Consider the following 14699-nt stretch of genomic DNA (forward strand, 5'->3'; position numbering starts at 1 on the left):
TCCCAAGTGTTGTTACATAATGTTCCTTCTTGTGCCGAGTCTGTCTGAAAAATTATTCCTTTTTGAAAATCAATAGCTTGTTCAATTATGAATATCAGGCTTTTCAACATATTTCTCATTTGTTGCTGCTCACATTCTTCTTAACTAAGAACCAAATGTAAAATCTGATTTTTACATGAAAACATTATAAAGCAAACAGGATCTCTGTCATTCACAGAGAAGGATTCATTTAAGATTAGTCTTTAAGGTGCCACCAGACTCCTTGTTGTTTTTGTGGATACAGACTAACACGGCTACCCCCTGATACCTATCATTTAAGATTGAAATTCTTCTTACCTCTCTGCCATATCGTCTAACTGCTCCACTGGAACAGGGACTCCATTAACAGACCTAGCCCGGTGGATCACTTGGAATGCCTTTTTGTGACCATCTATGTTTTTAAGCAGGTCCTGGTTCGATTCAAAGAGAGAGAAAACGCTCACAGTAGACTAACTAATAAGCATGATTTTAAGGCTGCAATGATGAGTCAATGTAGTTAAGTATTTGAACATGCTGTCACATTTGCATGCAAGTTAATGCCTAATATAAAAGCATTATATAGCAGCTTGAGCATCTGCACAGTGGAAGTACCTTATGAGATATTCTGCTAAAGCTGTGTCTTATAATTCTGGCAGTTTTTAAAATAGATGGCACTTGCACTGCCTCAGATAAATCTTTCAGAGATTTAAAGAAACACGATGAACTCTAGTTGTATGTGACTAATCTGAGATAAAGTCTGCAACTGCTGAAATTTCATGAGTATATAATTTTGTTAAATTTACTGTTTATATCTTTACTACAAATACCAGCTTTTATTAATTGCTATTTCAAATATTACACAATTAGTCTAATCCCCCTCCCCCCCTCAATACAAAGCAGCAGATTCAGGGTTCCTGATGTTATTGCATATTCAATGTGAAGTGAACTCCTGACTCTCAGCATCAGAAGATTCAGTGATTATATGCTATATATTACGCAAACCTACACTGAATACAGTACCTAAACCTGTAGGCTTATGATAAGATACAAACAAGCATAAGCCTCATAACAACAGCTCATTTCTATAGTAACCAAGCAACACTACTTCAAAGGATTTCCTGGAGATTACTTATTAAAATGAATGACTGGCAATAGTTTCCAAAGCGGTAACCATAACGATGTGAAGTCTTCAGAAGGCTGCCAGAATGTGAGGGAGTAGATAGCTTATTGTACAGTCCCTTGCTGAAGCTGATCAGTATCGTACTGACAAACAAAATCATGTACAACTCCTCCTCTCCCCAGGCTGAGGGAGCTGGGACACAAAATGCAAGCTAGTAAATTTATCTGAAATGTTTATTTTTTCAATGTATTAAAATATCACCTCTCCACAGATTGCTCTGACTGAGCACTTATGCAACAGCAGAGAGATATAAATAATTCTATTGGCTCAATTCACAAAATTGTGCCCAATATCCCTCATGATCCTCCACCAACCCATCTGACTCTACTCAACCCTCCTCTTTGGTAGAAAGTTTGAGAGAACAGTTAAAACTGACAGTATGTCTGAAGGAGGATATATCAGGCTTTGTCAGGAAAAGGGGATAATAAATGAGTTTGAGAATCAAGAAACCCTTGTTGAGAATTCTCTGCAGCTAGCCCTCTCTCATTTATATGAGGGATGTTAGAACAAACATTTCACATGACTGCATTTGCCACCTCGCCATGCAAGGAGGAAAGTTGTCTCTAAGGGCTTGTCCACACTGTCCCACAGTTCAGAGTACAGGGGTGTGAACAGCAGTAAGCACCAAACTGCTGCGCTTCAGCTTCCCCACATATGGATGCAGTGGGCATGAACTAAAAGTGTCCTTGTTCACATTAACATAATCCTCAGCTAACCAGACTACATTAATGAAAACTAGAAACCTTTTAGTTTGCACTCACAGCACCCACACGGGGCAGTTACAGCACTTTGGTGTGCATTTCTATTCCCACCTCCATAGTCCAAACTTCAGGGCTATGTAGACATAGCCTGAGATCCTTAGATAGATAACAAGCTTTTTAGATCTTTAGAAGTCAAAACCAGTACTTGAAACTTCACCCACTAATCTACTGGACGCCAGTGAAAACTATGGCATTGAGATGCAATTTGCTCTCCAAGTGAATTACTAATTATTAAGGTCCTGACCCTTCAAAGACTTATATACATGTTTAACTTTGAGTTAAACAACTGTGAGTAGTCCCACTAACTTCAGTAGGACTACTTATGGATGTAAAGTTGAACACAGCAAAGTTTGTGCAGGATGGTGTCTAAGAAGGCAAAACACACTTTGAAATATACTAATGAAAAGCACTATATAAAAGCTAGATGTTATTAATAATGTATTCTGCATCAGTCGGAACTTCAGAATAACCTTATGGGGCCATATAATATGCAATGCCATGTAACAACTTCTGGAGGTGACAAAGGTATGGATAATGTGGTGAGGTTCCCAGCAGAGAGAAATTAAAAAAAAATTGCAGAGCACAGCTGGAAAAAACACATTGAGCCATTGCTGCTACCTAAGCAGCTGAGGACCTTCATGACCCCTGTGTCACGACCTTGAGTGACAAAGATGAGCACACTCACACAATACAGGGAGCTGATTTCTACTAATTCTTCTGATGCTTTCTCCAACCCACATGCACTACATATAGGGCAGTGGTTCTCAACCTATGGCTCGTGGGCCACTTGCGGCCCATCAACACACAGCTGCAGCCCGTGTGATATCCTCAGGGCCATACAGGTAGTACTGGATGTGGCCCACATAACACATATATGCGGCCCACAGTGGTAAATAGGTTGAGAACCATTGATATAGGGCTTGAAAATCTACCTGACATCTACTAACCCAAGGACTAAGTTTACTTGTCAGGGTGATTACTTAAGATGTAAGAGCTCAAAATATATATCTCTAAGACTTCCAGGAGTTGTTCTAGCACAAACAGAGCTGACATTCATGATATTGCAAGATTAACAAAACCCTTTTTGTTAAGAAACCTTTTAGGCCTTCATTATACTGTACACCATAAAGAAGCTAAAAGGACTACAAATATAATTTTAAATAAATCCTTGGCAGATTATTTTTGCAGCAATAAAACAGTTGAGCCTTGTATTTCTTTATACCATGCTGTCAGCCAACTTTCAATACAAAACATTTTAAAATATAACTTACTAGATACACCTTTGTTGCTTCCATTATATCTTCTTTCCCTTGCTGGTTCCACTCCAATTTTTCTTCCTTTTCTATCCCTATATTTTCAGTGTCTGTTCTCTCTTTTCTTCCTCTCTTTCCCAGCTTATATACCCTTTTACTCTTTCCCTACATTGTGTTCTCTACTTCATCCTCTATATTTCCTGTCTCAGCTTTCTTCTCCTACTTCTCCCCAAAGATTTTTATCTGCCTGTCTATATATACAACTTACTTTTAAATGAGAGCTTAGAATCTTCAGAAATTGATCACACTATTATTCAAATTTGCCTATGAAAGCTTCTTACTCACCCATAGGAAAGTGGATTTTTCAAGCCCTGTTCAGGCGCAAAATGATCTAGGTTCACCACATTCTCTTTCAAGCCTAAATCTTGGTTAGGCATTAAGGCAGGTTAAGACCAACTGCAATGCGGGTTATCAGCATATTTAAAGTATTGTAGTCTCTCCATTACCCTACTATTTCACCTGGCTTCCAATATAGATTGAGTAACAGAATGGTACAGTGTGGAGCTTTGTAGAAGAGAGCTCCTGGAGCAGATGAACAGCTATGGAATATTACACTCTGGGACTTTTCAAAAAGGAAGGAATAAGAGCCATTCAAAAATAATTCTAACTACTTCTAGGATCTGCAGACATCTTAATAAAACCTCATAGTCAAAGGTATCATCTGATAGATCTAAAAGAATAAGCATGGACACTTGATCTTCATTTACCACCAACAGGAGATTATTTACCAAAACAACTAGTACATGTAGCCTCCTAACTACAGCATGTCAAAACCCAGTTTGTATTGCATCAAGGAAATCTTAGGACTCCATATGTTGTCCAAGTTGCCTCATCATCACAACTCACTTTCAAAACAAACCTAGTAACAACCATCACGAAAATTTGTTGTTCATACAGCATGAGTTCTCAGTCACCCACAATCCTAGGAACAGTGGCCACACTGAAACTGGAATGTCATGCATAGAGATGTCTCATACAGAGTTACCTTATGCTGTTCAAGCTTCCGATGTATCGTATTTGCTGTTTCCTCATGAGCTTGCTGGACAATTATTTCTTCCCTAACAGCAGCCTCTGCTCTGTATAGCCAGGCACCTATGCTACCCAAAGGTGCAGGAAGAGATTTATCAAGATATTTGTGCCAATCTAATAGCTGGAAAACAAAATTAAGAATACTGAATATCCTTCCAGGATTAATTTCACAAGTAACTATCCTGACAATCAGGCTTCTAACAAACCTGGTGCTGGATAGTTACAAGACCAAAAAGAAATTAAAAGACCAGTAAGTGATGTATAAAATGTAAATGTTGATAGTCAGTTCATGACGTTACAGTATTAAGGATGTAATTTATAATTTTCCATTACAACAGTTTGTCCTGGATAAACTATGCATGGCATCATTATTCATTAATGGTGCAGGTTACCCTACATGTATATTAGTAAAACTTGTCCACCACCAAAAGCAGTCAGATGTTCTATAGTTATACCACAGATGTGGTGATGACAGGCTTGTGGAAAAAAATGAAACCATGTCATAAACTGAACTTCTCATAATGTCAGATAGTTTTATCTACGCTCTGCTCATTACCCCATCTGAGAAGAGACAAATGTCAACCATTCCAGGCATCTCAGCAGTTTCAGACAGATGCTTATACGTTGTGCTTGAGAAATGCATCTTTCTTCCACCTAGCCTCCCCAAATTATAATTGTCTGGCATTATGCAGAGTGGAGCCTGACAAAGCTTAAGCTCCAATATGGCATCAATTATCAGGGATAGTAATAATTTCCTTATCCCACTGAATGCCAAGAATGTTTTTTCCAGTAGACTGTGGAAGTTCAGAGCTGAAGATTTAATATTAGTTACACAAAGAATCTATTTTCAGTAATATTGAAAGGTCTTTATTAATTTTTCTCTTCCTCAGAAGACTGTACATTTGGATCTGTAGAAGTAAAGTAGCCTGTCTTACTGGAAGAGTCCCAATTAAGAAAGAGAAAAATAATGTCAATAAAAATTACAAAGCTTCAGAATATTTCCAATATAGTTTATTTTAAATACATGACATAGAAAAATTCATGACAGCATGGTGATTTATAAAGGTTTCATTGGCTCTCATTTGGAATGACCTGCATAACTCATTTGTTGCTTCACCAGTCATAAGTATGTGTCCATGCCAAATGAATACTGTTACACTTTTACAACACACTGCAACAGTCAGTAGGTTTTTTTTTGGTTTTTGGTTTTTGTTTTTTGTTTTTTAAAGCCAAGGGAGAGTGCGAACGCAGTCCCCCACTACCACAAATTATGCAGTCGAGTTTCCCGCATTTGGGGAAATCGCAGGGGTCAGCACACCTGCAGTGCAATGGATGAGCCTCACCCTGGGAAAACCACCTTTGTGATCATGGTATCTCCCCTGCCAGGTAAGTATTCAGTAGTTGGTAGGCAGACACAAATTGTTCTGCAAATGAACAGATGTAGAATTTTACAGGGCATTCAATATTGTCTAAAACCTGTTCTGTCAATCCAGTTTGAGGGGAGCTGTAAATTGTACTATTAGTTGTGTTTTCAAAATACTCAGTACCACTATGTTTTTATCAACATATTTTCTAACAAAGGGCAGTTCAAGGTAGGTGCCCTATCCGAAAGACCTTATTCAATCTTTGCTTTGGCAAAACTTAAAAATGTATGTCTAATAAAATGTATTTAGTGTATTAATTTTTTTAACTTACCCTGGAAGAAACCCTGTCCCAAGCTTGCTTCACCATAGCTTGATCAAGTGACAATTTACCATCTTTCCGGGAAGACTGGATTACAAGTTCAATCTGTTTCCTCTTTATTTCATACTGGACTCGGAAGTGTTTAAATGACTGCATGAAAAGAAAATCAGTACAATGAGGCATGGAAGGAAATGACAGGACATGTATGGGGTAAGGTTGGCCATTTTACAATTCTGAATTGATAAAAGATTCTATCCTTCTCAAGTTGGAATGTGTATTTAATTATGAACTTCCTTGAAAGACATTTTTATTAAAAGTTTTAACAGGGTAAGAGACTCAAGGGACCTCTGTAGGGATACAGGACTCCTCCGTTTTCCTCCAGTTATTAGGTACCTGAACCCTACATGAAAGGCAGAAATTACTGTTGAGTAGAACTAGCAATTACATTCAATTAGCTTTTAGCAGGTTAAAAGAGGGGCTGGAGCCTCTCTCAGAGGCAGAGGAAACTAGGTTTTGGTAGAGAGATGGCCTGCATGGAAACTCTTATGTATAACCATATTTGAAGTTTAGGTTGAAGTTTATGATGTGATGTTACCAATAATGCCAAACCCCAGGAAGGAGCAGGACTCTGATACTGCAAACATTTATGTATTTGAGTAACTTTACTTGCATGCACAAGTAGCCCTGAATGAGGTGGGACTATTCACTTGTGTGCTTTTAATTATATGCATAACTGTTTGCAGGATCAGGGCCTCCATCTGGACTTCATACAGTGTACATATAATCTGTTCAGGAGAGGATGGGAATTCCATCTGCTTCAAAGATCTACCACAATTTTTGAACCAGCATCTTACAATCAGGAGCTGGTCCTGCAGCTGTCTTATGTATGGCACTCCCACTGAAATCAATGGGGATTTTGGCTGTGGTAGGACTGTGAGAGGAAGTCTTATGGCATCAAAAACATATAATTGGGACTTCACTGCTGAATCTGACAAAATAAGAAGCTAGGCTGTGAGGCAAAAAAACCTATGATTTAACAAAAACTGCTGAAATCCACTCTTTAGAGCTAAAGCAGTTTAAATCCAGAGTCACACACGAAGTTCAACAGACTTCTTCAGGATTCACACCAACAACTGAGTTACTCAAATTCACACGATTATAACTGAGCAGAATGTGACCCAAATACATATATTTAATGATAGAAGGAAAATACAGTAAAGTGCAGGCAGAGAAAACTGCCTCTTTATTTCAACGATTGTAGGACTGTTGTCAGGGCCTAGATCATCTCCTCCCACAGCAAAACCCAGGGCAGGATTTTCAGAGGAAGCAAATCTCTACAAACCTCCCTGACACCATCCTGTTATAGGGGCAGAATTAACCCATCTAGAAAAGGCGGTAGAATCTGCACCCAGATTAGGCAGGGGAGACATATCCACTAGAGGCAGACCCTATGCCTCCATATTGACTCTGGCCCTTATCACACCCACCCATTCCCCCCATGCAGCATGGCTCCACTCGAGCCCCACTATCAAGGCCTCCCCTGGGCTATGACTGCCCCCAGTGGAGGAAGGGGTTTCCATTAAAATATAATACAGGCCCATTCTGTATTAGCCATTTTGACTAATTTCCTGGACCTGGCTAGAGGGGAGTAAAATGTGACCTCCACCCCCGACCAAGGCCTGCCGACTCTTCCTCTTGGCCCACCTCCCCTTCAATTATTTTCCATCACAGAAGCTCTATCATGCAGAGCGGCCTTTGCAGCATCTGGAATGTATGTTTGGGGAGAGAGGACTTAGCTGCCCCTAGCTGCCCACCTAAGAGCAACCTAGCCCTTCTTCCATCCTGAGGAGGCAGATCTGTGTTAGACAAGTCCCCTTTATCTGAAGATCTAGGGGGCACAATGTGAGCATCTGCAGACTTAGATTTGTTTCGGCAGTGAAACACTGCTCACTTTTATGCAGTCAGCATACTGTATTAGTCTGCAGAAGAGAAGAATAAGAGAGGATTTGATAGCTGCTTTTGGAACTACCTGAAAGGGGGTTCCAAAGAGGATGGAACTAAACTGTTCCTCAGTGATACCGGCTGATAGAACAAGGAATAATGGTCTCAAATTGCAGTGGGGGAGGTTTAGGTTGGATATTAGGAAAAACCTTTTCATTAGGAGGGTGGTAAAGCACTGGAATGGATTACCTAGGGAGGTGGTAGAATCTCCTTCCTTAGAGGTTTTTAAGGTTAGGCTTGACAAAGCCCTGGCTGGGATGATTTAGTTGGGGATTGGTCCTGCTTTGAGCAGGTCCTGCTTTGAGCAGGGGGTTGGACTAGATGACCTCCTGAGGTCCCTTCCAACCCTAATATTCTATGATATGGAAGAAGGATACAAATTCAGGGGCACATATTAGACCTAATCATGACAAAAATGTTCCACCATTTGAAGTTTTCCACAGCTTACCTGGTATTTTTCCTGTAAGCTTGCTTCTGCCATCTGTGTCCTGGTCAGGTCCCTTTCAAACTGTTCTACCCAAACTTTGAGGTCTCTCAGCATCAGTCTATCTTCTTTCTGTGAGGCAGGAAACCCAAACAGCATTGTAGATGATTATTAGTGAGTGCCAAAGATATAGGCAATATATTACTCTTTCCTAGCAGAACAATTTAATTTACAGAGAAAGTCAATGTAGACATTTGGGTCAAATTTGACTCTATTATCTGCATTCAACCTGAATGAGTGCGGTTGCCTGGATGTATGAGTAGAATTTAGACCCCTAGACATGAGGTTCATACTAGCAAGGGGTACTGCAGTGTCACATAGAGCATACTGTCACATGGAGTTCTTATTTAAAGCCAACTTAATGCGCAGCCACTGCAATAAATCGTAACAGCTAATTTTAATCTGCCACAGTTGATGTAAATCACAATTTGTTCACAGTGAATTTCAGTGAAGGTCTATTTGTTTGGAAAAGGGCATTATTCCTGATTTTATTATTTATTATCACTTATGGTATTGATGATAAACAATGTGTCATAAAGACATGCTACATTACCAGACTGTTGGCTCCCTGATTTAAGTGTACCATCCATATCAAACAGCAAGTTGGTATAAAGGACAAATCCTTACATATTCTACAATTTTAGTTAGGACAAAAAAAAAAAACATTGCAAGGTACTGATCTTCACAGTTTCTTTTACTTATATACCACAACACACTGATCTTTCTACATTCAATAACAGCATACTGTTCTATTAGAGGACTTGTTTCAACATTGCTTTAGTATGGTGTACTGTCAATCACACAGTCCTTATTAATGCTGTGTCCGGAACAATGTGATCAGAGAGTCACCAACAGAAAAATACCAACAGGAAATCACAGGTCTGTAAGCTTGTCATATCAAGATTTAGCATATGATAAAAGGGACATTTATGCTCTGTGTAAACAGCCTACCCTTAAGCGGGACGTAAGCGACTGACTGATATTTGCACACAGTGTGCCACATGCACCTCTCACTAACGCTAATGTAACTCAGGAGTAACTCCATCGAAATAAATGAAGATACAGGCCTGTAAAACCAGTGAGAGGAGAAGCAAGCTCACAGATTCAACTAAATCCATAGTAGTAACCCAAAGTATGTGAGTAAGTTTCAAACATCACACCAAATTAGTGGATTCATGCGTACAAAACTGTAGAGGAAATACCTACATGTTTTTAAAATAATTGAAACGTACTAAGGAACAGTCATTTTAAACTTAAATATTTAACGTTTGCTCTTTTATCAAAATCCTCTCAGTACAGAGGGTTGTCAGGGAGTCAGTTATAGCTCTCTAATTCTCAAGCTGCCCTCAGCCCAGAAGTAAATTAGAGCAACACCAGGGAGGCTATTATTTTACAACAGTTAGCTATGGTCTCTATGGACCATCCATCAGCTGAGTATTGCTGTATGGGAATGGAGCAACCCACTCCCTCCCCAGTCCCTCAGGGCTGAGGCTGCAGAATAGGCAAAGATGGCACAGGAACCACTGGCTATATGCCTGATGAGAATTCCACTCCAGGGGAATTCTCAGCAGGATAGTTGCAGCCAGATTACATTCACTTTGCATGCATCTTGTGGAATCATTTATACCTGTGCAAAGTGTGTACAAAGGGCTTGTCTACATAGTCTGTAGTACATGGAAAACTGGGGTACAACTCTATAGCGCTCTAGCCTCCTGCACACTAAACGGCTATGTATATCCATGGTGTGCTCTGATCTACAGCAGTGGGTCAAAGGGCACTATGGATCTTCTAGTGAATGACAGCAAGGTCCACAGAGCAACTTAGTGCACAGCAGGCTAGTGATTTGTACCCTAGCTTGCAGCACACTAAGTGTCCATAGAGACAAGTCTAAAATGAGTGTAAAACACTACCGTTCTGACCTGGTGACTGACTATATGAGCCACAAAGTCATGTGTAGGAATCAGGCCCAAGATTCATTGAAACACAGAATCAGCAGCAGCAAGAACATGTCTATGTTAGTTGAAAGTAGACTTAAGAGTTAAAATAAATCCTTCCACAATGTCCTTTGAAGACTACTAAACAATGGGTACAATTTTGTCTTCTAACAGGAATTTTTTTTTTAAAAAGTAGCTACTTCTGTATGTAGTAAGATTGATTTTGAAGACATTACAATTCTAAAAGAGTGATAGTCATCAAGGTTTTGTGTTATTCCTCAACTGGTCTTCCATACACTCTGTATCAATGGGTGGGAGATAGTCAATAGGTTGGACAACTTTATGTGATCTTGTGTGTAACACAGAAGTGATATGCTCACTTATGAATTAGATGAAATAGTACCTTCTCTGCAGTCAGTGGGAGTCTTGCCATAAGTCCAGGATTTAAGCCCTGAAGTTTAGCTCTTTACTCCCATATAGCACATTGTATAGTGGCACACGGCCTCTGGGTGAAATTCCTGACCCACTGAAATCAACGGAAGTTCTGCCACTGACTTCAATGAAGCCAAAATTTCACCCTATATGTGATTATTTCAATATCATATTTCATAGAAACCACAGAAATGGAGGAGTAGAAGGGACTCAAGAGGTGATCTAGTCCCTCCATGCTGAGGCAGGGCTAAGCATGCATAGACCTTCTAGTATAGGTGTTTGTCTAATCTTCTCTTAAAAAAAACTCCAATGACAGGGATTCCACAACCTCCCTTGGTAACCTGTTTCTGTCCTTAATTATCCTTCACATATTTGAAGACTGTCATCAGATCCTGCTTCAGTCTTCTTTTCTCAAGACTAAACGTGTCCAGTATTTTTATCCTTTCCTCATAGCTCATGTTTCTTTTTAGCATTTTTGTTACTCTTTTCTGGACTTACTCCAATCCGTCCACATTTTTCTTAAAGTGTTCCACCTAAAACTAGACACACTACTCAAGCTGGGGCCTCACCAGTGCCAAGTAGAGGAGAACAATTACTTCCTATGTCTCATACACAACACTCTATTAATACACCCCGGTATATTTGCCTTTTTTGCAACTGCACCACATTGTTGACTCAGATTCAATTTGTTACCCACCATAACCCCAATATTTTTTTCAACATTACTAGTGCCCAGCCAGTTATTCGCCATTTTGTATTTGTTCATTTGATTTTTTTCTTCCTAAGTGTAGTACTTTGCATTTGTCTTTATTGAATTTCAGACCAATTCTCCAATATACCATACTGTATAAAACAAATTATTCAGGTTGATAGATACAGTCCCACTATAGAGAAGGACTCAAATTCAGCTATGTTGTAAAATCAACCTAAAGTCAATGGATTTGTATTTACCTACACAAGTGATGAATTTGGCCCAGAATGATTTTGCTTAGGAATAATCAGTTGTTATTTTTTTAAACTATTAGCCATGCTCCTATTTTACCATTCTGTTTTTGCAGCCTGCTTCACTGGACTCTTGTTTCTTTCTACATACATTGGAATATATCTCTCAGTAACTGCATGTGAGGCATCAGTATAGCTCCCTGTGTCTCAGCCCCATTTGTCAGATGAAAGGTTCCTTGGTTGATATATAAGCAGTTCGAAGACCCCCTTCTGATTAAATGGTTGCAAGTACAACTTGAGTGGTAGTAGATGGAAATGAATCACAGTTTCTTAAGCACCAAAGGACCTACCATTCATACATCTTGTCTGATGAACTATCATATTTAACACAAGGCATTTATCAACACTTAGTGCTCTGCACGCTCAGTCAGAAACTAGCCATCTTGAACAGCGTATGGAATGGAGTGTAAGCAACTATAAATATAGCTGGCTAGCGGAAATAAAATTATTCCTTTTAGGTAAGAGATCTAATCTCTGATCACATTTGCTTGACATTTAATTTAAAAAAATGAGATATTTATTTTAGTTGATAAAATTTCATAGTTAATCTTGGCCTGCTATCACTTCAGTTTTCCTTTCACCTGGCTAATCATTTATCGTATAAAAATGTAATGCAGTATATACATTTTTTCATAGTTTGATATATTAGTCTTTACAAGACTAGAGTCTCTACATGTGCAACATGCAATGTGAATTAAAGGTACTGTGTTGCACATAAAATAATATTTGGGAAAACATTAAAACTAGGTATGATGTTGCCAACAGGATTAGCCATACACTCCCAGCTTCTTTTTGTATGTGTAAGAACAGCATAACTTAAGATGCTAATATTTGCCGGAATTTGTGTGTGATGCTCTTCCCAAGTCATCATAATGGGCTTGGCAAGGACAAAGAGAACATCCTAAATGGCAAGAATCTGCTATCATGGGAAATATCAATTTTAATGTTGATGATACTCTGACAAATCATGAGTAAGTCAGATCCAAAGTGGTTGTGGTGCAGAGTAAGCCTCTCTATCCTGTGTATCACAGAAATCCTTTACAATAATAAAAGTGTGGAGGTTGCCAAGTGAGGGCTCTCAAACCAATAAACCAAGACAACTACAGAGACTGTATATCCAAGCCAGACTACCAAAGCATTGCCATTCTGTTGATATTTGGTATTCTCAAAAAGCCTCTGCAGCAATCAGTTCCAGGTTAAACAATCCATTGGTGATGTGAAAAGCGACAGCTGGTGAGTTGGTGAATGCCCAGGGTGTGCAGTGTCGCTCTAGAATCTTTCATGGTGTGGAGGAGTTGATCGGTTTTTGTTTTTTTGTTTTTCTTTTTGAGAAAAGTTTATCCTTATCAAAGGGGAGGTCCTCCACTTTGGTCTGCAGATCTTTAGGGATGCCAGATGCAGAGAGCCATGAAGATCTGTGCATAACCACAGCAATTGCAATAGTACGGGCTGCTGTGTCTGCCGTGTCTAGAACTTCTTGTAGGGCCGTTCTGGAAATTAATTGGCCCTCAACCGGGATTGATTTGAAGTCTGTTCTCCTACCCTCTGGAATGTAGGAGGCAAATTCGAAAAGTTTATTGTAATTATCGAAGTCGTAGCTGGTGAGGAGGGCAGAATAATTCGCAATTCTGAACTGTAGAGTGGAGGACGTGTAAACCTTGCGACCGAAGACGTCAAGGAGTTTAAGGTCCTTGTCTTGCGGGGTGCTCCGATATTGCGGCTGTTTTGTCTGTTGTGCAACTGCATCCATGACAAGAGAGTTCAGTTGTGGATAAGAAAATAGGAAGTCAGCGTCCTTAGTGGGAACACAGTATTTACGTTCAGCCTTTTGTAAGTTGGTAATAAAGAAGCTGGAGTTTGCCAGAGAGTGTCAGCTGTTTCCAAGAGTGCCTCGTTTATGGGGAGCGTGATCTTAGAGCGTGCAGAGGGTGGAAGGATTCTGAGGAGTCTGTTTTGTGTTTCCTGAACCTCTTCTAAGGGGATGTCTTGACTGAGTGACACTCTCTTGAAAAGTTCTTGAAATTGTTTACAGTCGTCCACGTTCTGTGGAGGCGGAGGGAAGAGGGCTCCGTCTGGAGCTGATGGACAGTCAGGGGGTCGGTGAGTCAGGATATGGTCCATAGCTCATGTTCTCAGGAGGGGGTTCAGGCACTCTAGAAGTGGACGGAGCTGGAGATGAAGGCACAGAAGGAGGTAGTGGTTCAGTAGAAGAGGTCTGAGGGTGAGTGGTAGGAGGATGTGACAAAGGGTATCACTGAGACCAAGGCATAGGGTAGGAGAAGCCAGGTGCTGTCCATGGAGGGGTGAAGTAGGGAAACTGAGACTGGTGGTTGTGAGCCATGACCTGAGGCGGAAAAGGTTCCGGTGGAGGAGGAGAGGCAGATGGGGAGAACTCCGCCTGCTGCTGTACATCAGGTTCGCTATCAGTAAAGGTAGCGGCTGTTCAAAAAATGAGCTCTGTTTGTCCAGGAGCGGGGAGTTAGGCTCAGGTGGCACTGAGAGGTCACCTTGAGTGAGAAACTGTTGCTCCTGCTCCCTGGGCTGTGCTGAACCTTGACTGCCCTCAAAGCCTCACTGGTCCCGGGACGTGTGGAGGAGTCCTGCAGGGGGTCCGCTGCTGGTGCCGGAGCAGAAGGCAGGCTCGGTGAGGACATTCTTCCCGGCACCGGAGCAGAGCATGCAGTCCGCACTGCCAGCTATTTTTAGCACTGAAGTGCTTGGTGCCGCGGAAGCCTTCCCAGCATGGGAGGTCGGGTTCCTGCCTCTGCGGTCTGCAGAAGCTGCGGCTGAGGCGTTGTGACAGCCTGAGGCGCCTGCCTTCTGCGCTGTCAATACAGAGGGTGAGGATCTCGTGGGAGACCC

At 40.6% G+C, this 14699-nt stretch overlaps 1 protein-coding gene and 1 non-coding gene across 2 annotated transcripts in view; both read right to left on the minus strand.

The window, feature by feature from the left end:
* SYNE1 (spectrin repeat containing nuclear envelope protein 1) overlaps nt 1–14699 on the minus strand; it is a 483717-nt gene that overhangs the window by 348877 nt on the left and 120141 nt on the right. The window contains exons 9-12 of the mRNA XM_077812159.1: nt 8434–8541; nt 5997–6134; nt 4258–4422; nt 337–449 (exon numbers count right to left, since the gene is read on the minus strand). Of these exons, the coding sequence (XP_077668285.1) occupies nt 337–449; nt 4258–4422; nt 5997–6134; nt 8434–8541 (524 nt within the window). The remainder of the gene's footprint in view (nt 1–336; nt 450–4257; nt 4423–5996; nt 6135–8433; nt 8542–14699) is intronic.
* LOC144263325 (U1 spliceosomal RNA) lies at nt 5532–5695 on the minus strand. The gene has a single exon (XR_013345794.1). It is a non-coding gene; the product is annotated as a U1 spliceosomal RNA (small nuclear RNA).

This window comes from Eretmochelys imbricata, chromosome 3 (genome assembly GCF_965152235.1).
Source record: "Eretmochelys imbricata isolate rEreImb1 chromosome 3, rEreImb1.hap1, whole genome shotgun sequence".
NCBI lineage: Eukaryota > Metazoa > Chordata > Testudines > Cheloniidae > Eretmochelys > Eretmochelys imbricata.